This window comes from Telopea speciosissima, chromosome 9 (genome assembly GCF_018873765.1).
Source record: "Telopea speciosissima isolate NSW1024214 ecotype Mountain lineage chromosome 9, Tspe_v1, whole genome shotgun sequence".
In the NCBI taxonomy this organism is placed as follows: Eukaryota; Viridiplantae; Streptophyta; class Magnoliopsida; order Proteales; family Proteaceae; genus Telopea; species Telopea speciosissima.
This window is the reverse complement of record NC_057924.1, coordinates 49,103,433-49,129,955: the sequence shown is the minus strand read 5'-3', so window position 1 is coordinate 49,129,955 and position 26,523 is coordinate 49,103,433. Positions and strand designations below refer to the sequence as shown.

The 26,523-nt window shown below is 40.9% G+C and overlaps 1 protein-coding gene across 2 annotated transcripts in view; it reads left to right on the top strand.

The window, feature by feature from the left end:
- Positions 1-1,019: 1,019 nt before the first annotated feature.
- LOC122640444 (cation-chloride cotransporter 1-like) overlaps positions 1,020-26,523 on the top strand; it is a 72,066-nt gene continuing 46,562 nt past the window's right edge. The window contains exons 1-9 of one of the 2 annotated variants that reach the window (XM_043833645.1): positions 1,020-1,131; positions 1,231-1,407; positions 2,048-2,182; positions 2,374-2,452; positions 15,320-15,411; positions 18,179-18,293; positions 18,919-19,019; positions 19,195-19,256; positions 19,914-20,117. In XM_043833645.1, coding sequence (XP_043689580.1) covers positions 1,247-1,407; positions 2,048-2,182; positions 2,374-2,452; positions 15,320-15,411; positions 18,179-18,293; positions 18,919-19,019; positions 19,195-19,256; positions 19,914-20,117 — 949 coding nt within the window. In that variant the 5' untranslated portion in view covers positions 1,020-1,131; positions 1,231-1,246. Of the gene's footprint in view, positions 1,408-2,047; positions 2,183-2,373; positions 2,453-15,319; positions 15,412-18,178; positions 18,294-18,918; positions 19,020-19,194; positions 19,257-19,913; positions 20,118-26,523 lie in introns of both variants that reach the window. The other variant, XM_043833644.1, reaches the window with a different exon arrangement.

The following is a 26,523-nucleotide window of genomic DNA, read 5'->3' as shown; positions in this document are numbered from 1 at the left end:
ACCCTTTTTGGATGATACCATTTCCCAAACCCTCATTGTCATGGTGCGTATATTCCTTCTTATCGCGGCATAGTAAGAAACCCTTTCCATACTTTATATTACATCTAGATATGTTGAAATCAATGTATTTTCCATCATACCGTGCCTAACCCTCTTATTATCATCCATAATATCTTAAAATAGAATTATGAGTCTAAATTCCTAATGCTTGCAATTCCTAAAATTAAATCATCCACCAATCAAGTTATTCTTTAATAGGCTATCAAATGTTGACATCTATGGATTATCCCATTATAATATGTGATAATAGCTTTGACCCAATATTTGGAGAGATTGGGTGGGCTTTGTTATATTGTTTAACTTTCGATTTGTTATTGCATGCATGAATTATGGCATTTTAGGAAGCGCTCACAACTCAGAGGTTAGGAGAATTTTATTGGGTGTGCAAGGTGCGAAGGGATATGAATGGGAGAGATTAAAAATTTGGACTGATAGTTTGCAACTGGAGACATGGCTTATTTAGGGGTTCTGAGTGGGATGGCCTTGGGATATATTATCTTCCTTACATGATATTTCTAATATTATGGTTAACGTGGATTCTATTACTATCGTTAAGAAGGAGAGACTTTATTTCAAGTGCTCATGGATGGTGAAGATGGCTAGTAGAACTGAGAAACAAAACGACACAATTACGATTGATGTAAAAATGTTTATACATAAAAGGATACACACATAAAAATAAAATAAAATTCTAATGATATTAAATATGTTTTTTTTAATATAATATTTTTTTATAAAAATATAAAATGATTAAGAAGAAGTAATATTCACATCTTATACATTAAACCAATGAAGACACCGCAATTCTCATGATGCAAATAAAAACTATAAGGAAAACACTTGGTTAGCAAAGAAGAAAATATCAGGGATAATTTTTTTTTTGGACAAAAAAATGGCATATCAGGCAATGTAACTTCTGAGAGGCCGTGCACTTAAGATCGGTACAAGTTACTAATAACTATTACAGCACAGTACACATTAGTTTTCCCTAAATTTTCGCTCTCGCATCTCCGTATATATGCTGAAACAAGGATCCGTTTGTCCACTTTTCAATATTTTGAATCCTTAGAGGTCAAGGGATCCGCCATCTCTCTTAGAGATCTGAATCTCTTCTTCCTCGTGCTTTTCCACCAAAGTTCTTTCAATCTCTTGTCGTTTTGTTAATTGTAGATCTAGAAAAGTATCAATGGAGGAGAATGGCGAAATCGAGAGCGCAGACGAGGAAATGCCCTCGCGAAGCGGACGAAAGTACAGACCAGTCGTCGCCCATGATCGAGCTGTTCTTCAGATGTCTTCATTGGAGCCTGAATCTTCTTCTCAGTCGCCCAATCTTGATGGTCCTTTGAAGTAAGCTCCCTTATCAAATTTCGTCCTTTGTTAACTGTTGTGTTGAATTTGCTCATGATATATGATTTGGTTGAGTATTCTATTTTACCTCGTTTGTTAACTATTGTGCTTGGTATGGAGTTCTTTCTTACTTCTGCGATGAATTTTAAAGTTTAAATTCGCTTTCGGTATTTGTGGTTGTATTGCCAATTAATCAAGTACAAAGCTCTTCTTTTCGGTTGCAGAGTATATGTTTGCATTACTGTAGCAGTTTGGCTACATATGTATGAGATTGAGTATGTATAAAGTAAATGCGTACTTAAAATTAGAGAACAGTCTTTGAACTAATAAACATATGCAAATGTGTTGATGTTTCTATGCATATGCTTGCCTATTTAAGCATCGGTGGATGTGTTGCAGTTGGGCTGTATGAATATACTTGGCAAGCTCAACAGGATGCATGCATTTGCATGAGTTTGTTCACATGTATGAGTATGCTATGATGTATATGCATGAGCATAAGCATTTACATTTGTAGATGTATCTTGTATCGAGTTATGAAGGTTGAAGTGATACGGTCCTTATACATTTTTCTTCTCTTTCCATTGAAATTACTTCCAGTTGCCTGTTTTAGAAAATACCCCGAATTTTCCTGATGCAGGAAAGTTAAAGTAAGCTTGCAATCAAACATGGGGCCTGATGCGAAACAGGGATCATCTCCCTCTCAAGCCCGCAGGGAATCCAAACTGGAATTGTTTGGTTTTGATTCTCTTGTAAATATTCTTGGTCTAAAAAGGTAACCAAATTCTTCTTTTGAGACGCTAAATGTTGCTCTCGTTCCCTGGTCATACTTCAGGACCTCCTCATTTGTGTGTTCAAGAAAATTACTTAATTTTATATTTTGTAACTAGGTTTGTAGAGATTGATTTGTCGTATAAATTTTGAAGAGTGATTGTTTTAACTTGATTGGATATGCTATTGCTGTAGCATGACAGGAGAACAAATTCCAGCACCTTCCAGTCCTAGAGATAGGGAGGATGTTTCTATTACTATTGGACAGCCAAAGGTATGCATGTTACCATAACTACCATGGATTTGCATTTAAAAAGATGATACCACTATGAATATTATGGTTGTTATACTTTTTACGTGGATTGTTCTATATCCATGGGCTGAACTGACTTTCCTCACTTTTTCTCTAATTGATTGTCTTAGTACTCTTTACCTTGTGGATTATATATTGGGATTCCTGTCGTCCAACTGGATGTTATTCATAAAGGTCCATTGCCCAGTGCTGGTCCCGCCCATACAGTGTCCTTGGGAGGGCTGAGTTTGGAATCCATCTTAACCTTTGGCATTTTTGTGCAAAGTAGCCACCCTCAAGACTCAAACCCGGACATTTTCCCTGACAGCCTGAACCTTTTACCATTGCTCTAAGCAATGGCCCCTAACTGGATGTTATCCATATTCTTTCTAATAGCTCAGGCTTCATGTCTATACCTATTAGCTATTTGATGATGCAAGTCGATCTCTAAAGACTTTAAGCTTTTCTATTGCTGAAAAAACTGCCTGGAACCTAGAAGTGGGAGAAATTTGACGACAAAACTGACTAAAAAATGATCTTTTATTATGTTATTTTCTGGAGTTCAAATTAAAATTTTGTTACTTATTTCACTATTCTAAAAGACTGTCAACCCTGACCATGGACATGGACAAAAGGCCTGCCAATGTTAAAATGTACCAAAGAAAGTTAATTGTTTATGAGGAATTTGTTGTACACAGGTGAGATTCAATTTTGTTGCAAGGATTGTTTATGTCTGTAGGCTTTTAATAAAGCTGTGAAGGAAAGGGACCCTTCCTTGCTGGCCCATTGGCAGATTAATCATATTGAACTTGAGGTTGTGACAGTCTTATGTTGGGTGTCAGAGAGCTGGAAAGTCTTTTGAGATGTGAGTCTAAGGAGGCTGGAGTGAGGTGTTTCTCTCTCTCCTGGTGAGGGGGGTGTTCATTTGGTGAGCGAAGTGGGGGGAAAAAAGGAAATGGAAGGGTGGGAGTTAGAGGTCCTGTCTCTTGCAGTAGGATATTTATAGTTTGATGCTCAATATGGAAGTTAAAACAAGACTAGATGAAAAATTCTTTGAACTTCCTGTTTTATAATAATCATCTCTTTTTATTTATTTATATTTTTATTTCCGTATCCATCATCAGATTACGAAAGGAGTAGATGTTCTTAAAAGCATTTCTTTTGAGCCCACAAGCTTTAGTGCACCAACTAGGAAGTAGATCTTATATACTTTCCAGTAGGATACAGTGGATCACAAATTTCCAAGAGAAAGAAAGAACTAAACTTCTAGTGGATCACAAATTTCCAAGAGAAAGAACTAAACTTCCAGCATGAAACGGTGGCAAAAGAAACTGTTGTTGATAATTTATAGTTCCTTATTGTGAAAAGGCATATATTGTTGATGTCGTAACCTCTACTATTCAGATGATCAATGTGAGGATATTGTGTCTTGTAGTAGGTTCACAAAATAGAATTCAAGATCTCTGGGAACTTAGTTTCCAATTTGGTGGAATTTTAGGGATAATGGCTTGTGTCTTTATGACCACAGCCCCACTTTATTTATAATAAATGAGAGAATTTTCTAGAATAGGTATAATTACAAAAATACCCCTGAAAATAAATAAAGACAATAACTCTTGTACCCATATTACAACTCCCCCTCAAGTCGGTGCATAAATGTCACACATGTCCAACTTGCATATGATTGGATGAAAAAACTTTCCACTAAGACCCTTAGTAAACACATCCATTAACTGCTCCTCAAACTTAAACAGAATGCAGATAATTCCTTGTTCTAACTTTTCCTTGATAAAGTGACGATTGATCTTAACATGCTTCGTTCAATCATGAGCCTTGCTGATGGTTGATTTGCTATCGTAGTAAATAGGGGTGTAAGTTTGGCCCTGTCGGCCCTAACCCGCCTTGGCCCGCCCTAAGCCCGAATAGGGCCTGGGTTGAGATATCTTGGCCTTGAGGGCGGGTTAGGGCTGGAAATTTCTAACCCTGAGTCAGGGTCAGATCAGGTCAGGGTTGAGGCTTCGGACTGCGCCTGGCCTGGCCCGGCCTGACCCTGTTTTAAGTTATACTATAAAATATAGGGAAGATTACATCCCCCTCCCCTGTACATTGCCCTAATTACACCTTCCTCCCCTTGATTTTGCCCAATTACACTTTGACCCCTTATGGATGACGGTGTTACCCCTTATGGTTGGAAAATACAATATTACCCTTTAATAAAAATAAAAAATGCAATGTCAATTCTACCCTTTTCATCATCTCTATCAGAGGACAACGATTAGGGCTTGTTCTTTGTTCATCTCCAGCGACAGCCACCTCCAAGCATCTCCTTCTTTGGCGAAGGTTAATTGCTTCTTCTTTGTTCATTTCGTCCTCTCCATAGTGCAATATGATTTTCACATGAAAATTAAGGGGCTCAATCCCAGGTATCCGCAGGTTTCGTAATAGGGCTGGAATTGATCTGCAGAAATAAGGATTTAAGAAGCAACAGACAGGAACAGATTTAAGAACAAGAATTTGCAGAGAACTTGGAATAACAGAAGTAAATAAAGAGGTAGAAATCCTCCCTTGGATGGCCTAGGGAATCTACTAGAGAGTAGTCTAACAGCTACTCTAACCTGTGATCAAACTTTTTCAGAGCAATAACAGAAGATTCTATGCGTCGTCTAACGCCTACTCTAACCTTTAATCAACCTTCCAGAAGAAATACAATTATAAGTAAACTACAAAACCAAATTTGAAACTAGCAACTGCTGCTGCTGGAATTCTTTTAGAAGACTGCTACTGCTGGAAAAGACCAAAACAGGGTATCGATCAAGCAATTTTCTCCTCTCTACATACCAGCTGCATCACTAGGAATGGGATGTCTTGACATTCTTTTTTTGTGTTATTGCCTATGATAACTCAGGACACGTTGGCTGAAGAGATTTGATTACAAAGAATATTTTAGACCTTTCCACAGCTGCATTGCAACTTTTTGTTTTCTCTTTAAAACAAAAAATCTAAACTTTTGACAACTGAAATCACACCTGAAAAAGAAGGGGGGGGGGACAATACACCCAATGGACCATAAAATTTGAGATATAGACATTTCAGTAGGTACCTATCTTTCCAGCAAACCAGAATGGCCACAACAGCTCTCTGTATGATCCAGATAGGTGGCTATTCATACATTGAATAACCATCCTCTAAACCTTTTCCTAAGAAAACAAGTGCATCACATGAACAGATGATTTAATCAAAATCAAGCAAGAGTGATTAATCTCTCTGCAAACAAAGGGGTAAAGATATCAAACCTGCCCTGATGAGACAGACCAATTTCTCACATATTTTCAGATTCTGCAGATAGCTGAGTTGTTCAAAATATTGACAAAGCATTCTCATTTTTTCCCTCCTTTTATATGGATCATTATTGAATAAGATTTGACCCTCTTAGACTCCAAGGATATCGTCCCGGCGTTTTTGAACCTGGTAGGGGTATCATCGCCGGCGTTTCACGGTTCAGAAGTTGAAGATGAAGTTGGGAGATAGAAGAAAGGGCGAATGGGTCATCTCACAATGGCCCAGGGTTAGTTTGGGCATTATAAAAAAACTAACTATGCCACATCAGCACTTAACAGTCAGATGCTAACGGCAGGGAGGTCTTAGTAATTTTTCGAAAACTACAAGGGAATCATATGTAATTGGGCAAAATCAAGGGGAGGAAGGTGTAATTAGGGAAAAGTACAGGGGAGGGGAATGTAATTTTTCCTAAATATATATATATATATATTATAAATTTTAAATGCCACCCACATTTTGTTATATAATATATTACATATGAAGATAATAAGTAATATAAACATTTTATTATAGTGTTATTTTACCTAAAATTGTTAATTTTCTCCCCAGACAATTACAACCCATGCATCTTCCTTACCCCTCCCCAATATCAGGGCCAATCAGGGTCGCCCCGGGCCGACCCTGAGGGCGGGTCAGGGTTGGATTTTTCGAGCCTCGAGTTAGGGTCGGGTCGGGTTTGGGCCTAGCTAAGGGGACTCAGGGTTGGGCTAGGGTTTTATAAAGCCCGGCCCAACCCTACCCTGTTACAGCTATAGTACTATATCTCACGATATATCGGTATCTCGAGCCTACCGAGATATCCGAAATATCCGAAATTTGGCGAAATTTCGCCAAAATATTGCATTTTTTCTGCAATATTTCGGGAGTCCATCTCAGTGGGTATTTGGCCATATCTAGGCCTGATACTTCATGGACACCCTTATTTAAGCTAAATAAACACATTTAAACCTTCATATTGCAAAAAAATGAACTCAAAGTGGTGTTTTGGGTTTGCACCCTTGATTGACTGTATACGGTCGGACCCTGTTGTATAAAATAGTTAAATACATATTGTTTAAGTACTAAAAGACATTATAAGAAATTTAAACAAAGTAATGAAACAAAAATAAAGTCAAATGTAGCCTTTAGTTTAAAGTTTAAACTCATAAAGCCATAAGCGCATAAGTCATAACTCATAAACTTCATAATAGTCAATAGTTCAATTCTCAATACACAAAGTATTTCTACGAAATTTACCAAATTATACCGAAATGTACCGAAATTTACTGCTCAATACACAGTATTTCTACGAAATATACCGAAATTTGAACTTTTTTCGTTTCAGAAGCCCATCTCGTCTTGGCCCTACCGAAATTACCGAAATTTCGCGATATCGCGAAATTTTGTACCATGGTTACAGCCCTAGCAGTAAAGCTACAACAGAAGTTGAACTGGAACACATAGATCCTGAAGAAGACCTCGGAGCCACAGGAGTTCACAAATACCATGGGCCATAGCCCTAAACTCAGCCTCTGCACTTGATCTAGCAACCTCTGTCTGCTTCTTACTTCGCCAGGTGGCTAGATTGCCACCAACAAGAGTACAATATCCTAAGGTAAATCTTCTATCATTGGGAGAACCAGCCCAATCTGCATAATTGATGATCCGTTAATCATGCGATATGGACTTAGCCGTTAACAACTTTCTCATGCTATCCATATGTGTTGATCTGTTAAATCATGCTCCCCCCGTTTCATCAGCAACATATATTCTCCGGCCCTTGATGCCAGCAGCTCAATTAGTTTTGCAGTATGGACGACGCAAGTACAAGAATCTATGGCTTTGTTGTTGTTGCAGCGGTGGCAGAGATCCTGTTGATTCGGTTGAGGCAGAACAACCACCAATAGTAGCATCCGTTAAAGACCCATCACTAGCAGCAAGACTAGTGCTAGCATCCTTGCTTGTTCTAGCATCCCAATGCGTTAATCTAACAGTGAAGGCAGAGCCCGATAGTCCAATAGCCATTGATCTTTTCGATCCACCAGCATTAGCGGGGAGTTATACATTTGTGTATTGATAAGACCATTCATGAATCCTACTGAGAAGTCCACTAGAGATTAGAAATAGTTGAAGAAAGAACAAGATGTTTCTTTTGTCCCTTCTAGGCGATCGGAAAATAAAGAAATGGTTGATATATTTAAGATAATTACGTATTTACAAAATACCGTCTCAAGTCATCCTATTTCATCAGATCCGGGGTGTGATATGGTTCCGAAGGATGAACTGGATATGGACAGTTCCAATAAGATTTCATAGGCGCCCCTCTTGCATTCAGGGGCGTAGCCGTGACATTCTCTACCGCTTGCATGCGAGGACCCAGGAACGTCGTTCTGGTTAGGTGTTCGTTTTTAGGTTCATGGTTCACGGCATACTTGGTCTAGTTCGTGGGAGCGGGCGACGAGAATCGGTTGTATCAATGATTCTCAATGGAGGATCGGGGGGTTTTTGACCAATTGTTCAAGTTAAAAAAAAATCTGTTCGAGAAACAAGAAGATCAATTTCGGGTCAAACCAACAACCAGATTATGTAGTTATTTTTGATGCAGATAGATAGTCCTCGGTCATATTATTAAATAAATTGAAATTTTAATCTTTTCTATTAATATAATTTTAAGAAAGTTATATTAATAGAAAAGTTTTCCTAGTGAATTCCTATCCTTCCCTGAATCTGAATTTGGAACTAGCCTAGCCTAAAAATCAATCTTCGAGTTAGAGCCGTCTGACTTATCAATTAAGTTTTTTTGCGGGAATAGGAAAGAGCGAGAGCTCGCTAGACCCGCCTCCCTAAGCTACAAGGCCTCTATACGCAGGTGGTTATGAGGAGAAAAAAGAACAGCTTTACCAGGAGCTGACTTGAGATACCTCAAAATTCGATACACAACCCTCCAAGTGCATGATGGGGATCATGCATATACTGACTAACCAAACTGACATCAAATGAAATATCTGGCCCAGTGTGAGAGAGATAGATCAATCTTCCAACCAATCTCTGGTGGCTTCCTTTATCAACAGGCTTACCATCCTTACTTTTAAGATGGGAATTTGCCACAAGTGGAGTATCAGCTGGTTTGCAACCCAACACCTCTGTGTTAGATAAGTGGTCAACTGTATACTTCCGTTGAGAAAGGAAGATTCCTTGAGCTGATTGAGCAACCTCAATCCTAAGAAAGTATCATAACTTTCCTAGGTCTTTAATCTCAAACTTTGTGCCTAAAAAGGTCTTCAACGGAGCAATTCTGCAGCATCACTTCCTATAACCACGATGTCATCAACATATACGATGAGAGGACCGTAATGAGCTCACTTGACTTCTTGGTGAACAAAGTATAATTAGTGTTACTCTGTTTAGAGCCAACTGACACCATTGCTTTATGGAAACGACCAAACCATGCTCTAGGAGATTGCTTCAAACCATAAAAAGCTCGTTTCAATTTACTCACATTGCCTTGGCTTTCTTGGCTAGGGAAATCGGGAGGGACATCCATATATACCTCATCTTCGAGCTCTCCGTGGTGATGCATTTTTCACATCAAGTTGTTGTAGCTCCTAGCCCAAGTTGACTACACAAGAGAGAATCACGTGAAGGATATTCATTTTTGCAACCAGAGCAAATGTTTCCTAGTGGTCGATGTTGTATGTCTTGCTTCAAACCATAAAAAGCTCATTTCAATTTACTCACATTGCCTTGGCTTTCTTGGCTAGAGAAACTGGGAGGGACATCCATAAATACCTCATCTTCGAGTTCTCCGTGGTGATGCATTTTTCACATCAAGTTGTTGTAGCTCCTAGCCCAAGTTGACTGCACAAGAGAGAATCACGCGAAGGATATTCATTTTTGCAACCAGAGCAAATGTTTCCTAGTAGTCGATGCTGTATGTCTGAGTAAAACCCTTGGCAACCAGGCTTTCTTTGTATCTGCCCACCGTTCCATCCATCATCTGTTTAACAGTGAACACCTACTTGCAGCCCACAGGTTTCATACCTGAAGGAAGAGGTACCAAGTCCCACGTGCCATTCTTCCCAAGTGCCCTCATCTCTTCAATCGTAGCAGCCTTCCATGAAAGGGCATTATATGAGACAACATTAGAAATCGGGTGTTGGGTGCAAGTCCGCGAATAGCAATAGGCAAGTCAAGTGTAGGATCCTTAGTAGGAGTATTAGGAAAAGAAGACTTACAAAGTGGAGACGGAGTAGGAGGACTTGGATCCGAAGGTAACGATTAGCTTGGCATAGTGGTAGTGGTAGCATCAACTTGCTTCTGTCAATGCCGAGAACGAGAGCGAGCAAAAACCTTCAACGGATTGGGCTCCCCCTGAGTAGAGACCGTGGGCTCCTTAGGCTCCCCCTGAGCAGAAACCGTGGGCTCCCCTGGGGCAGGCACTGTGTGTTTGTCCTCCTAAACAGTACTGTCCTCCTCAAGGGACAAGGGACTTTCCATTGGGGCAACCAGTAGGACATGTTCCCGTAGAGATGACTCCCCCTGAAGAGGTATGGAGGGTGAAAAATATGCCTCAGTTTCGTGGAACACCATATCCATGGTAACAAACATGCAACAAGATGGAGGATGATAGCACTTGTATCCCTTTTGCATTGCTGAATAGCCAAGAAAGATACACCGGAGACCGCAGGGATCTAATTTCCCATGCTGGTGGTGATTGCGGGCAAAACACACACATCCAAATACCTTGGGAGGAACAATAAAGGAGGAGCCGCCAAGTAGCAGCTCTGTATGGCAGCAAGACTTCAGAACATGGGAAGGCATTCGATTAATGTAGTTGTGAGGACAGCCTCACTCCAATATTGGGCGGGCACGTTCATTTCAAATATGAGGGACTGAGCCACCTCCAACATATGTCAATTCTTGCATTCAGCCACACCATTCTGAGCCGGAGTATCAACACAGCTCATCGGATGAATAGTGCCATGATCAGCCAGGTATAACTGGAGCGAACCATCCACATATTCCCTGCCATTATCAGTGCAAAGAATTCTGATCTTGGAATCATACTGAGTCTGAACCATCTTTATGAAAAAGCTGAAGCAGCGAAAACCTCACTGTTTTGATGTAACAAATAAACCCAAGTAAGTCGAGTATGACAGTCAATAAAAATGACAAACCACTGATACCCATTGAAACACACAAGGCAGGGCCCTACACATCAAAATGAATTAAAGTAAAAGGTTCTGAATTTCTATTAGCAAATGGGGAATAAATTGACTGTGTTTGCTTGGCAAAAATACAAGAACCATAAAAAAAACCATTCGGATTGGGGTTGGGGTTATTTCAAGTCAAGGTAGGGGAGTCTATCAGTGAAGGTCCTGAGATGTTTTGGTGGATGGAAGTGTGTAAATTTGAATGGGCAGCAACTTAGGTTTAGGGTTTTGGAAAAGAGGAAAAGAGGGGGATCTAGGGTTTAGGATGGGAATTTGGGGCTAGGGTATGGATCGATTATTCCTAGTGTAGGGAATGAAATTTGATTCAGGTATGGTGTGTTTCTGATGGTTGGATTGGTCTGTGAAGAATTTGGGTAATGGGATGATCTCCAGAAATAGGTGGGATGTTGTGGTTTGAATGGGGTACTGGGAAAACAGCTTGGTTCAAGTATTCCAATTGGGCAGGAGAATACTCGATCCAATTATGTGAAGGTGTTATTAGCTGAATGGTTTGTTAAGAATTTTAGGAGATGGGATGGTTTCAAGAGATGGGTGGGAAAATTAGGGTTTTGGGGTGGTTTGGAGGATTATGAGAAGAATGGGTATTGATGGGATGGATCAAACTTACTGTCGTTGCAGAGAAATCTTGGCAGCAACTTGTTTGGTTGATGTTCTTGAATAAAGATTGAATCTTGGGCTTCAAAGAATTGAAAGAAAGCTTCAAAGAACCACCCGGGCTTCACACCGCAAGGTGTCGATTGGGTCAAACACCAATCCCTCCAATGAATCACCCGGGCTTCCCACCGCAAGGTGTCAATCAGATCAAACACCGATCACACCAGCCTTGATCAAACACAAGACAAAAATCTTCAATGGAGAAGAAGAGCAGCGAAAGCTTTTCATTATTATCAAAATTCGTGTTCCATGCTTGCTTACCTTAAAACCTTATATAAAAGACTCAAAAATAGACTCCTACTCAAAAAAGGAAAGCCTAACCCAATCCTTAACCTATTGGGTAACTTAAATTGACTAAGAAACTGAAATAGACTCAAAACAGAGTCTTAATCCAGCCCCACAAACACTTAAAAGTAAACTAACTTAAATTGAACCATTGGTTGAACCGGTTCAATTTAAGAACAAAAACACCAAAATAAAACTAAGTATGGAACTAAAACAACTAATCCCGTATGCAACCTAACTACCCATATCTTATGCCCATAAAAGTGGCCTATTACATAGAAAACCCATGGGATCAAAGGCCCAACATGTATATAACCCAACCTTAGACTTATTCCTTAGTAATCAAGTTCTATTTGGTGATGAATTTGCATCACTCGGAAAAATCTTTGCTAAAGTACCAAGAGGGGGGTGGCCCAAATGATGATGTCACTGATATAACTGAGATAAAGCAACTATAGAGGAACCAAGTGGAGCTTGAGCATTCAAAGCTGAAGAAGGTGGGAGCCCAGTATCTAGCAGGTACAAATCACCAACCACTTTACCTCTGCCAATCGTTCGCCCTGTTGCCAAGTCCTGAAAAATATAATGCGAAAGAAAAAAAAAAGGTTATTTTACAGTTCAAGTCCCGAGTAATACTATTAATGGAGAGAAGATTAGTAGAGACAGTGGGAACATGTAACATTTCAAATAAGGATAATAAAGGAGAATACTTAATAGATCCCTTCCCAGAGATAGAGAGAGAGTCATCAACAACTCGAACTTGGCCCTTACTGGAGCTAGGAAACTACAGAAAGAACATATGGGAAGAACCAGTCATATGGTTGGTGGCCCCTGAGTCGATATTCCAAGGAACAAATTCAAAAGAGGCACAATAGCCACCGACAGAAATACTTGAAAGAGCAAAGTTTGAATCAGAGGTCACTGACAGGTAGACAACTGAGGCAACAGAGGGAGAAGGAGATGTCTCGAACTTGGTCATCAGACGACGGAGAGTCAATAGCTCTTCCTGAGATAGAGATGCCCCTGTGGGAGCAATATCAAAGGTCTCTGTATGATGTGCCTGAGCTCATCCCGAACCATGGCCACGACCATGAGAATGGCCATTAGTAGGACGACCATGAAGCTTCCAACAAAATTCCTTGGTATGGCACTATTTCTCATAGTGATAAGATTTCACCATCTCCTTGTCTGAAATAGGGCGATCAGTAGAACGGGATAAACCCCCATGAGATGAAGATCCTGAACCAGAAAAAGTACATATCGATCCTAGGAGATAGGTTGCAACATCGCAGTATGACGACTATCCTTGGTTTGAACCATGGAATATGCCTGCTCTAGTGTAGGAAAGTGTTCACGACTCACAACATGAGCCCGAATCTGATCAAACTTTATGTTGAGGCCAGCCAACAAATCATACACTTGGAGCTCGTCTTTCCGTTTCTTGAAGTTTGTGGCATCGGTGGAACAAGTAGCAGAAAAATCATCATAATAATCTAATTCTTGCTATATACTTCTCAACTCTGAATAGTACTGGGAAAGCGTCATCACTTTCTGCTTAGTGTCATGGATCTTCTTGTGGAGCTCATACACCTGGGCATCATTGTCGACCTGAGAATAGGTATCCTTACCCGCCTTCTAGATCTTGGGAGCCGAATCTAGCAAAAGGTAACCTCGGGCAATATTAGGGTTCATGGAATTGATAAGAAAAGACCTGACAGGGGAGTTGTCTGAACTCCATTTCCTCTGAGATGGACCAGCAGCAGTAGGCTTCTCAGATTTCCCGGTAAGATAACCCGAAAAACTACAGGAATGGATTTGGGTTGATATAACCTTCATTGGTAAGTCTATCTGTGATGTGGTGGAAAAGCTTGCTTTTGGTGCTACGGTCTCTCATATTTGGATGGAGCGTAACCTCAGGAAATGGACTTCGAATTCAACAACCATCCAGCAGATTTGGGACTCCATAGTCTTTGATGTCAAAAGTAAAGTGTCTGGGATTTCTTCCAGATGTACTAGCTCCCCAAGGAACAGTCATATTGTTGTCTCTTGGGGCCTCCCACCCTCCCTGCTCCATCCCCCTAGCTCCCCCTTGTTAGGGGTTGTGCTTTCTATTTTTTTGTTTGTCTTGTATTTTCTGTTTTGTTTCCCCTCTTAATTTGGGGGGTTCCCTTTTATCTCTCCTTTTGGTAGTGAATTTTTATTCACCCCCCCCCCAAAAAACCCCTGCGGTAGACTTATTTCTTTAGCAGGGCTGAAAGGTAAGGGAAACAGAAAATTCATTCATTTCCGCTAAACTTCACCTGGGCACTAAATCTGCGTCTAGAGACAGGCACAGGATGGATTAGCTCTATTTCTCCAAATGTTTTTTTTCTTTTGGGGGGGGGGGGGTTGGGTTTGGGTGGGGTGTGTTAAAAAAACTCAACTTAGAGAGTCCAAGAGTCATAATTTTTCTCCTACCCCAAACTCTCATTAAACTCTTCACAGAAGGGTTGGTCCTAACCTTAACAAAAGGCTGATATTCAGTCTCTGGGATTATACTTTTGTGCCAACACCCAGCAGTGCTGTGACCTGTTTCCTCAATGATTCCTATATAACTCAGTTTGCTTTTTCAGGAGCAACCCATTCATGCTTTTTCCCTTATTTTTGTTTTTCTTTTGGGGGTTGCTTAATGCAAACAGGGTTTCCTTGATGCATGGTAGTTACATATGATGTCAACCATGTTCTTTGTGTTTCAGTGCTTAGCTGGTTTTTCAACTTTCTTACCTTCAATTAGGGAAGACTCTTGGACCGTTTTTTCTTTTCTTTCATGATCTTTAGTCCTTGTAGTTTGCTTTACTTGGATATTTTGAAATGCTGTTGGAATAAAATGGTAATTAGTGCCAGTATTATAAAAGCATGTGTCACACACCGCTGCACAGCCTTTATGGCTTGCTTTGGTTGAGCAGATAAATCTTTCTCTGTAATTTTCCTTATTTGTTAGACGTTAGAACTTTGGAGTTGTTATCTTCTGCATTACTTATGTGCTTGTGGCTGATTACTTGTAATTCTATGTAACTGTCTTATTTCATTTTCATACTTATTATTTTCTTGATGAATAGAACTTTATTGAGAAATCAAATTTCTAAATTATTTTATACTAGCTTTTTAATTTATGTATATTATAAAGTGCTTCTGAGTGTGTTAATATTTTTATACATATTTGAATTGTGCATCAGGTCAAGGCTTTGGTACCTTGAGTACCCCTGAAAAAGCTTTAATAATCCATTGATGCTTTTCACAGTAGATAGCAAGATTTCTGTTATAATATAGATGGCTTGGCCATGCCTTTGATGGTAGGAATTTTTGGTTCATCCTGCAGCCATCTGGTCTTAAGCTGGGGACAATGATGGGAGTCTTTCTGCCATGCCTTCAGAGCATCTTGGGAATTATTTATTATATTCGATTTTCTTGGTAAAAATTTACTTTTCCTGCTGTTATGTTTTGGTTAATCTGTCATGGTGTGCCTTGATGTGTACTGTTGGTCAAATAAATTTAACATTTGTACATGTCTATTTGAAGAAGTTTTATATGCATTTTGTTGGCAAAAGTTACTGCATCTTCCTGTTTATGCATGATTCAAACTGTAGAAATTCACTATTGGTAGATTATGAAAGTTTTTTAGTCAAGTCCACAAGTAACCTTATCTATTGTGTCCAAACCAATTTGAAACTCCACAATGTTTCGGATTAATAAAAGCAGCAAGGTTCTTTAGCACTCAAACATTCTATATCGTATATGAAATCCCAGATAGAATGGATTCTTATCCATAGAACCCGGCCGCATCAAGAATAACAACTGTAGAGTCTTCTAATGCCACACAACAGAGTCATAAGACTCCAGGACTCCAGATGGGATTTAAAAAATGTTCTCGGACTTTCCCTTGAATTCCTTCTTAGATTCCTAGCTGAAATAGGATTTCAACATCTCTTTTTGATTTCAGCAACTCAGAAATAGGTTCCTCTTGTACATATGAGAGATTCTCAATAATTTTGAAAAAAAAAACTGGGCTCTTGCTGTGATATTTTCTTATTATTTCTAGACACCTACAGCAGTACCTCTCTCGTATCTTTCTTTCTTTTCTCTCTCTTACTCACCACAACTGAGTATTCTCTTTCCCTCTTTTCCTTCTTTCTCTCTAACTCCCTCTCTTTCCTTCTTTCTTTCTTTTCTCTCTCCTGCTCACCACAACCGAGTATTCTCTTTCTCCTTAACTCCCTCTCTTTCCTTCTTTCTTTCTTTCTTTTTTCTCTCCTACTCACATGCACTCTTAACTCCCTCTTTTTATTATTTTTCTGTTTCATTTTCCTTCTTTCACTCTCACACTCTCTCTTTCTTTTCTTTTCCCTCTCCTACTCACCACAACCAATTACTTACTCTCTTCCTTTCTTTTTTTTCCTCTCTCCTACTCACCACAATCAATAACAATTTCTCTCCCTCTCTTGCACGCACAATATTCCATCCAATTTAGTGTTAGATACAAAGTGGGGCCCACTAAAGACTAGGAATCAAAATAAAGTCCTAAAATATAAAATCCTGTTAAATGCTTGTAAAGAGACTTGAACCTTAGACCTCACGCTCATATGTAGTAACAAGTCAACCAATAAACTAGATGCTCACTTATTTACTATTGTAACGACCTAGCCCCCCTATTGGCATGATATTGTCCTCTCTGGCCCAATGGGCCTCAAGGCTTTAAAACGCGTCATACCAATTGGAAGAGGCTACTCTTTATCAATAGCTCAGGATCTCCCTCCCTAGCCGATGTGGGACTAAGTTTGCACCCCTTCATCGATCTCCCAAACCCCCTGGTACTCAGCCGTGTCCAAGGTTCGAAAACTCGGGTCTCGGTGCCAACTCGGACCCTTGAAAAACCGAGTCGAGTCGAGATCTCGATCTCGCCGAGTTGGTGCAACTTTTTTTTTCTCGACACGAAGCCTCATCTCGGTGGGTTTTAGACCTAGTTTGGGTCTAAAACTTGGTATTCAGCCTATTTCAGGCCATTTAAACACAATGACACTATCAGATTTTGCAAAAACAAAGTCCAAATAGGAGTTTCACTTAGTGGGAAAGCAGGACAGACACTTACTTATGCTAGAAACCAGGACAGACACAGGACAAACACACTTATTTATGGCTAATATCATTTAAGTAAATGCTTTTGTATTTGTATTTCATTTACTTAAGATATTATTCATAAATAAGCAAATATGAGTGCTAAATCTCAACGATCTCCCAGGCGAGTCGGTACTAGGCCGTATTCTTAGGGCGTTACAATCTCCCCCCTTACAAGCATAGCGTCCCCGCTGTGGCCACACCACCGGTGTCGGGAGTTTGCTTTGATACCACTGTAATGACCCAGTCTCTCTATTGGCATGATATTGTCCTCTCTGGTTCAATGGGCCTCAAGGCTTTAAAACGTGTCATACCAAGTAGAGGAGACTACTCTTTATCAATAGCTTAGGATCTCCCTCCATCCGTGTCTTGGTGGGGACCCCTCAACGATCTCTCTGGCGGGCTGGTACTAGGCCGTATTCTTGGGGCGTTACAACTAAGGTTACAAAAACAAATATTTAATTCAAGTTTAGTTACACTATCAATACACTGGATAATTCCTTACCACAATCATCCACTCATCACATCGGCCAACTTATAAAATCATCAACTATCTTGTAAGATCATAAAACTCACCTGGAAATCAAGTGATCGTGCATTATAAATCATAATTCTCAGTTAGCCACGGACATTGAATCTGCGACAAAGTGTGAAAAAAGTCTAAATTAGCCCTGCCTTTTGGGCATGGATATTACAATGTATCCCCAATGAGAATCATTAGAATAGAATTATTGAATTAAGGTACTTCCCTAGTTCCTCCTATATCTTGAAGGGACACGTAGTGTGCCAAGGCGATGCCTCCTGCCTAGGGGCAACAAGGCGCTAGGCCACCTTCTCGCCTCACCTTGAAGCCATGTTAACTATGTCTGGTATTCTAGGTGATGATTTGGAGTTAATTGCATTTCCTGTTATTCTTAAATTGTAGATTCTGCTTTTTAGCTTTCCTGTTTTATTAGAATCCTTCTGGTGAACTGTCTTGTTAGCCTATAATAATTGTGTTCTTTTAGGGAATTATTTATCTGTGAATGCCTGAAAAGTGGTTAATGGATGAATATTCCTTCTGCAGGATTGTTGGTATGGCAGGTATAGGCGAGTCACTGTTGTTGGTCGCCTTTTGTAACTTGTGCACTTTCCTCACCGGAATATCATTAAGTGCCATAGCAACTAATGGTGCAATGAAGGTACATCATATGCTATTTCTCTCAGTTGCATTTCTATGTTTATTAGTTGGCACCAGTAAAATGTGTTGGATTATGCAAACCCTAGCAAATAGGATTTATTAAACAGTACACCAATATAATATATAAAAGAGTATAATAAATAAGATAGAGGACTATAACTATGGAATGTTTTTTGACTTTTATCGTACCTGTTGATAATGGCAGGAATTATTGTAAAATGTTATCTGTCACCTAGAAACATTCTCTAGGCGAAGATGATCAGATCGTGTTGTCCTGATACATTGAAAACCCTATGTATCCAATGCTAATGAATCCAAATAACCAAGCATTGAGCAACTTTCTCCTCTTATTATGCATTTTTAATGTTGTAAAGTATTTCAGATAAAATATAATGTTTAGAGATGACAAAAGATGTAACATTCTCATTGTACCTTGTCTTGAGTGTTACTATGCTTTTTTTTTTAACCCGAACCTTCTCTGGGATCCGGGCCAGCCCCTGGAACTTTATTAAGATTCAAAACGAATAAAAAAATACAAGGGGGGGGGACATAACACCTTTTCATGTGTATGTTTGATGGTAAAATTCAATGCTAACATTTTCATTCATACATTTTACTTGCTCCAGGGTGGTGGACCATATTATCTCATTGGTCGAGCCCTTGGTCCAGAGGTTGGAGTTAGCATTGGGTTATGCTTCTTTCTTGGGAATGCAGTTGCTGGAGCTCTGTAAGATTGAATTATCCCCCCCTCTTTTTTTTAAATAAGCCATTTCTAGTGTAGAAGTCTATGTGAACTTGAGGGTTCGTCATATTTGTCCTCTTGTTTTGATGTTGTATCTTATGCTTTACCTTTCAGTAATATTTTCTTTATTTCATGCTTTCTGGTTTGCTGGTGTTATCAGATATGTTTTGGGAGCAGTAGAAACCTTCCTAGATGCCGTGCCAGGTGCTGGAATTTTTAGAGGTAATTTTCCTGTACTTGTTGATGTTCAAAGTCTTTGCTGCTGTGTTTGACCACTTTGCTCCCAGTTTGTGCCAGTCCTTTTTATGCTAATTTTAGGTTTTTTCAATTCAGATATCGAATAACTTATAAAGAGAAAAGTAGAGGTTATTAATTTGCATCACTTGTACCTTTTAGATGGGCATTGCTTATTTTTACAGACACTGGTATAAAATATCACAGGCCCAAATTTTTTAGGACGTGCATTCTCTTGGTATGAACATGATAAATATCATCCATACGTATATTTCATATCATCATATGTGGTGTGAATGACAAGATGTAGTTTGCCATGTGCTCCATGTTAATGTGACAGACTGGTTGTAGCAATGTGCGGTACGAAGTTTTTTTCTGGGTTTCTTGATAAGTTTGGTTGCGATATGATTAAGTTGACTATTCAATTAGGAGATAGCTGGTTGGCAGTGCATTAAATAGTGGGTTCCAGGCTACACCTTGCACAAGCATCATGTGCACTTAGATCCCATTTGTTGATGGAATTTTATATTCTGGAAAACTTGGAGTATATCTGTCCTAACATTGTACTTGATGTTTATGGATATCCTCACCTTCTAATTTTGTGTTTATTTTTGGTTTTTCTTTCCTTGTTATTCTTCATTTCAGTTACTAATGCTGCGGGAGGTTCAAGTCCTAGCATACATGACCTGCAAATTTATGGGATTGTTGTAACCATCATCCTATCATTTATTGTATTTGGTGGCGTCAAAATTATCAATCGGGTTGCTCCTGCTTTCCTTATACCTGTTCTGTTTTCATTATCATGCATATTTATTGGGATCTTTGCAGCGAGAAAGGATCATCCTGCATGTAAGTTTTGCTCTCTTAATATTCTTCTCCCTTTCCTCAGTTTGCTTTGGTTTCTTTATATTGAAACTGTATCAAGTTTAGTCATTTCTCATACGAGGAATTTATGGTACTTGTTGGCTAAGTTGTTACTTGTTAGAATAATATGGATTATGGAAAGTACATGCCGTGCACATGGTATATGCACAGCTGAGAGGCACTAACATAGTAACATGGCAGCTGATACCTGATGCAGAATTATCACCAAACTGGGTTTCTTTTATTAGGAATAAGTCTAGGGTTGGGATATATATATGTTGGGCCTTTGATCCCAAGGGTTTTCCATGTAATAGGCCACTTTAATGAGCCTAAACTAGGGGTATATAGGTTGCATACGGGATTAGCCCAATACTTAGTTTATTGTTATGTTTTTTTAATTGAACCGGTTCAAATTGGTTCAATTTAAGTAATGATGTGACTTGGTTAAGTGGTCATGTGATGTAAGTTGGGCTGGATTAGGACTCTAAAAGTTCAGCCATGTTTTGAGTCTATTTCTTTTAGTATTTTAGTTTCCTAGTCAGTTTAAGTTACCTAATAGGTTAAGGATTGGGTTAGACCTTTCCTTTTTAGAGTAGAAGTCTATTTTTGAGTCTTTTATATAAGGTTGTAAGGAGGCAAGGCCTTGGATACGAATTTGATTAATGAAAAGCTTTTGTTTGCTGCCGTTGCTGCTGCCCTGCTCTGTTGAGTGTTGCTCCTTGTGGGTGTGCATCCTTGTGGTTCTATCAAGGTGGAAAGGGACTGGTGGAATCCGGTTGACTCCTTACGCCGTGACAGCTGGGAGGATCTTCTTCAATTCGAAGGTGGTTCTATCCTTCACATCTGTTCAAGCTGCTGCCAGTGGAATCCCCAGTAAGTTTGACACCCAATTTCTTCTTCTAACCCTCTAATCCTTTCCCCCCGATCGATCCTCTTTATTTTTTGTTTGAATCCCATAAACCCTAACTCCATTAAACCCTAGATCTTGCTGCCCAACCATATTTGTCCATCAAAACCCTAATCCTCTCATCCTTCATTAATTTTCCCAAATCCCATAGTCGATCCTGACTTACTGCCCAGTTTTACAGAATTTTCAAAACACTTAAAAACTCTATAATACCTACATTATTAGAGTCCTATAAACCTGCCTAGTCATACCCCCAAAGCCCCCCTTCCATTATCCTAACCTAAGCCCTAGATTTGACCTAAAACTGCAATTCTGTCCTACTGAAACTGCAGAACCAACAGCCCCTTAGTTCCTTGTTAGTGGTCCTGGTTTAATTGGCTTCTAGTAGGGCTTTACCCTATCAAGAACTACATTATGTTCTTGACAATTTCAGAATGTCTCCTGAGTTTTCTGAACTATCACTGCAGTTCTCTGAGTTTTTATGTACTATCCTATTTTAAGAAGCTGTTGCTTTGGTTGACTTACACAGCTGATCATCACTAGACAATAACTGAGCTAGCGACAAGATTTACTTTTTCGTCTGACCGTAAATGTACTTTCTAATTACCTTGAGATTGCGCTATTGTAAGTCACTTAAAAACTATAGGGAAGCATGTTGTTAATAAAAAGGAGGCAAGTGATGCTAATGTCAAAACGTCAAATGATGTCTAATGGAGATGTACTATATCAGTTATTCTATCATGTCAAGTTTCCATATCTGTTTTTTACCTTTGTTCCTTTCTTTTTATAGGCAATCCCGGGTCACAAAACCTTGTTTGGGATCACTATGGGCCCACAAGAATAGTGAATAATTCAATTTAAAGATGTAGTGGCAATTTGTAAATACTGTGAGCAGTTGAGGGTCCTTTTGGAATAGAAAAACAGACTCAGAATTCAATTCAAACAAATGTTTAGGTAGAGGGTATTTCTGGAAGCTAGGGTGTATAAACATATAACAAAATAAGAAAAAAAGTGTTACATGTAATAAAGCTAGTGAGGACTTAATTATAAATATAAAGAGATCTCATCTTCCTTATGATTCTCCTCCGATGGGACTTAAGCACCTTAGGCCTTGGATTCATATCATCTGGGTTCAAACTTGAAATTTCAAATTCCAACTGAGAGTAGAACTGCAATTGAAAACCACAAGATGTAAGGGCAGAGATTGGATTCTTACGTTAAATGGTCAAGAAATATCATTATACTCGATAGTTTGAACCATTGGTATTGAAACAAAAGACAACCAATAACCAGTCAATCAACCAATGCTTGAAGATGTGAGAGAGAATAAGAAAGATAGACAGTGGGAGACGATGAGAAGAGAGATCCTAAACCACGATAGATTCAGATTAATATATCGTGGTACCCTGCTGCCTTCATTTATAATACAAGCAATTAGACTCTTAGTAGAAAACCTACTAAGAGTTGACGTTTACTTACAAGAGGAATTAAACTAGAAATTAAACACTAACTAAACTAACTGAGCTAAACATATATCACAATAGGGACACTCCCCTTATCGTGACGAATTTCAAAGAACTAAACAGCCCTGCGGTACATATCTTAACACTCCTCCCTCAAGTTGGAGCATATAAATCATCCATGCTCAGCTTGGAACAGCTCTTCCGGAAAGTAGGACTAAATAAAGGCTTGGTAAACATATCACCCAGCTGATCTACAGAAGAAACAAATGGAGTATGTATTAAATTCTTCATAATCGCATTTCTCACAGAATGACAGTCAACTTCAATGTGTTTGGTTCTTTCATGAAACATAGGATTACTGGCAATGTATATAGCAGCTTGATTATCACAAAACATCTTCATTGGTTTAGTAACCGGAAACCGCAAATCTTGCAGTAGTGACTTTAACCACATCAACTTGGCTGCAATATGAGGCATAACTCGATACCCACTCTCAACACTGGATCTAGTCACAATTGTTTGCTTCATGCTTTTCCAAGTGATAAGATTGCATCCAACAAATGTACTATAATGTATGGTAGATCTCCTATCACCTTCAGCTCCAGCCCAGTCTGCATCAGAAAATCTGACCAGATCAACATGCCGATGAGGTCAATAAATGAACCCCTTTCCTGGAGCTCCTTCAGATACCTTAATATTTGACAAGCTGCCTCCCAGTGATTCTTCTTGGGTGACTCCATAAATTGACTAATAACTCCCAACACCAAAAGATATATCCAGCCTCGTAATAGTAAGGTAAATGAGTTTCTCTACTAACCTTCTGTATTTGTGCTTGTCATCAAATTCTTTGTCATCATGTGTCCAAACTTCTAGTGCGGATCTATAGGAGTATCAATAGGTTTAGAAGCAAGCATACCAGTTTCTAACAAGAGATCTAACATAGGTGACAAACTAATCCCTTTCTTACTACTTAGCACTTCGATAATAAGAATATCCCTGAGGGCACCCAAGTCATTCATCTAAAAGTACTAATGCAGATAAGATTTTAACTCTATAATCCTGGATGCATCATCCCCAGATATAATAATGTCATTGACATAGACAGCCAATACAACCGCTCTAGAACTCCGGTGTTGAACAAATACAGGTTGATCAGAATAACATTGTGTAAAATCACACCAAGTAACAACAGAGCTGAACTTGTTGAACCATGCTCTATGTGATTGTTTTAAGCCATAATTGCCATGTGTTGCTTACAAACTCTGTGAGAATTCATAGGATGAACCAGCCGCCACCCTCCTCCCTCCCCTCCGCCACCTCCTCCTCCTCCACCCCCTTTGCTTGCTCCACCTCCACCCCACCATCCACCCCGGCTGTCACCCCTTCCATCATACCTCCCTCCTCCACCACCCCACCTTCCCCCACCACCACCCCACCATCCCCCTCCACCACTCCACCTATTATCACCGGCTCCACCACCCCTGGCGGCTCAAAATCCTGGGCCTCCCTGCTCTCCAGCCCTTCCTCACCCCTCCAAGCTCTGGCCTTACCCTTCACTACGTCAAACCCCCTTCAGAAAATGGCAACTCTGTTGCTCTCTTCCCCAATGAAATTCTGACCCCTGAGATCTCCAAGTGGCAGTCTTGCCTAGTTGGACATTTTCTCGGTTCCAGGCCCGCCTTCAACACCGTCAGGTCTCCCCTCTCCAAGCAGTGGAGAGTTGAGGGCTCCCTGGACATTTTCCTCCTTTACAGTGGCGTGTTCATTTTCAAGTTCTTCTCAGACGACTCTTTGGCTTGTGCTCTGAATGGTGCTCCCTGGCTTGTAGGCAACAAACCCATCTTTCTCAGACAATGGAACCCCTACACCCTTCTCCACAAGGTCGACCACAACACTATTCCCTTGTGGATCTCCCTCCCTGGCCTTCCTTTCCATTTCTGGAGCCAGGAAAGCCTTGGCAGGATTGGCTCAGTAGTGGGTTACCCTCTCTACACTGTCGTGCGTACCCTCAAGAAGGACAGGTTGTCCTTCGCTCATCTCTGTATCGACATTTCGGCTGATCACTCTCCCCCCTCCTCCATCTCCATTGTAGACGAAGACGGATTCAGTTTTGAACAACCCATCAAATACGACTGGCTACCTCCTTATTTTATCCACTGCCACGTCTTTGGTCACCACTCCAAGAATTGCTCTGGGAAGTCTTCTCCTCCGGCGGATAGCCCTGCAAATCTCGACGACCCCTCGGCTTCCCCTGAAGTCCTGCAGTCGCCTTTGGCTCCAACAGCCACCTGCCACTCATCGCTTCCTCCGGCTCCGTTGGGACTCCCTGAACCTCCGACTGCTTCCGATGCTCTCTTGCTCCCCCCCACTGGCCTCTGGCCCCTCCAGATCTCCCAGCAGGGGTCGACTGAAAGCTCGCCGCCGCTCCAACAGGAATCGTCGTCGTGCAAAGCTGAGCTTCGTTTCACCTGCGGGCAGGGAAGGCCCCTCTCTTCTTGCGCCTGCGACGGCTTTGTCTCCCTGCATCATCTCTGCCACTCTGCCAGCTAGCCAGACATCTGCATTGCTCCTTGGTCCTTCAACCACTTTAAATCGCTTCGCCCCTCTCCAGACGATGGACCTGACGACTGATTCTCTGTCTCGCAACACTCCTTGCACCATTTTGGCACCTACGACTGACGTTGGCCCTGATGCACCTACCAGATCTCCTTTGAGCTTTGCGATTTCTAGGTTTTGGGCTCTGCCTCCCCCTGGCGATGATGCAGTTTTAGTCTCCTGCGACTCGCGATCTGCCTCCAGGAGTCTCTCTCTCGATAGAGGCTTCACTCTACTAACAGGCTCAGTGAACGAAGACCCTTCCCCTTTTTCAAACCCTTCTCCTTTTGTCCCTTGCGACTCTCTGTCGCTTTTCACCAACCCCCTCCCCTCCACCTTCCCTCTCTTACCACGTGTTACCACTTTTTCCCTTAATCCCTCTTGTACCCCTCAATCCTGGCCCTACCACCTTTAAAACCCCTCCCATCCTACTTCACCTACAATTTACCCATTTTACCTCCTCCTCACCTTCTTAATGCCCATATCTCGCATCTTCCCCTAAACGCTAACCCCTCTCGACCCATCACCCTTACCCATCCCATTAACCCGTCTGCCCCTGTAACCTGACCCGATAACCTTTTAGTTACCCGACCTGAGAACCTTTTTTCAAACTCACTTCCCAACCTCTTGGCCCATTTGCGCACCCCTGCTGCCAGCTGCACCCTCCCATCTCTCCTTGGTCCTTGGCAACCTCCCCCCTCCTCCCCCCCTTTCTCGGGTCTGGCCAAATCCACCCGCCCTCCCCTCTTGTTCCAACCTCTGGGTTCCCTTGCTCGATTGCTGCTCCAATTTTAGCCCGTCATTGTTCCACCATCTCTTATTTCCGCAACAGATACCGGAGTGCCCATCCTAGGAACTCGCTGCCCCCCCCCCCCCCCTTTAGTTCCCCATGTCTTCTGGATTTATTTGGAATGTCCGGGGCCTTAATTCCCTGGCAAAACATCATGAAATCAAGAATCTCATTAAATCCTCCAACTCCTCTTTCTGTGCCCTCCTTGAAACCCGGGTTCTCATTGAGAACGCCCCCCGCATTGCGGCTGCAATAGCCCCTTCTTGGTCTTTCCTCTCCAACTATGACCATTCGGCCAACGGTCGCATCTGGCTTCTTTGGGACCCTTCCAAAATCCACTTCTCCATCTCCCACTCCCCAACTCCTTCACCTTTCCATCTCTCTCCCCAACTCCCCTCCCTCCTTCCTCTCTGTTGTCTATGCCTTCAACAGGGCTTTCGGTCGCACCCCTCTTTGGGACGACCTTCTCCTCCTCAATTCTAGGGTCGGGTCCAGCCCTTGGGGGGTGGGGGAGACTTTAATGTTGTCAGATTTCAGCATGAAAAAATTGGAGGCCGTCCCCTTGACTCTCTCGCCCTCTCTGCTTTTAACGATTGCATCGAGGAAGCAGGTATTGACGACCTTCGATGGTCCGGA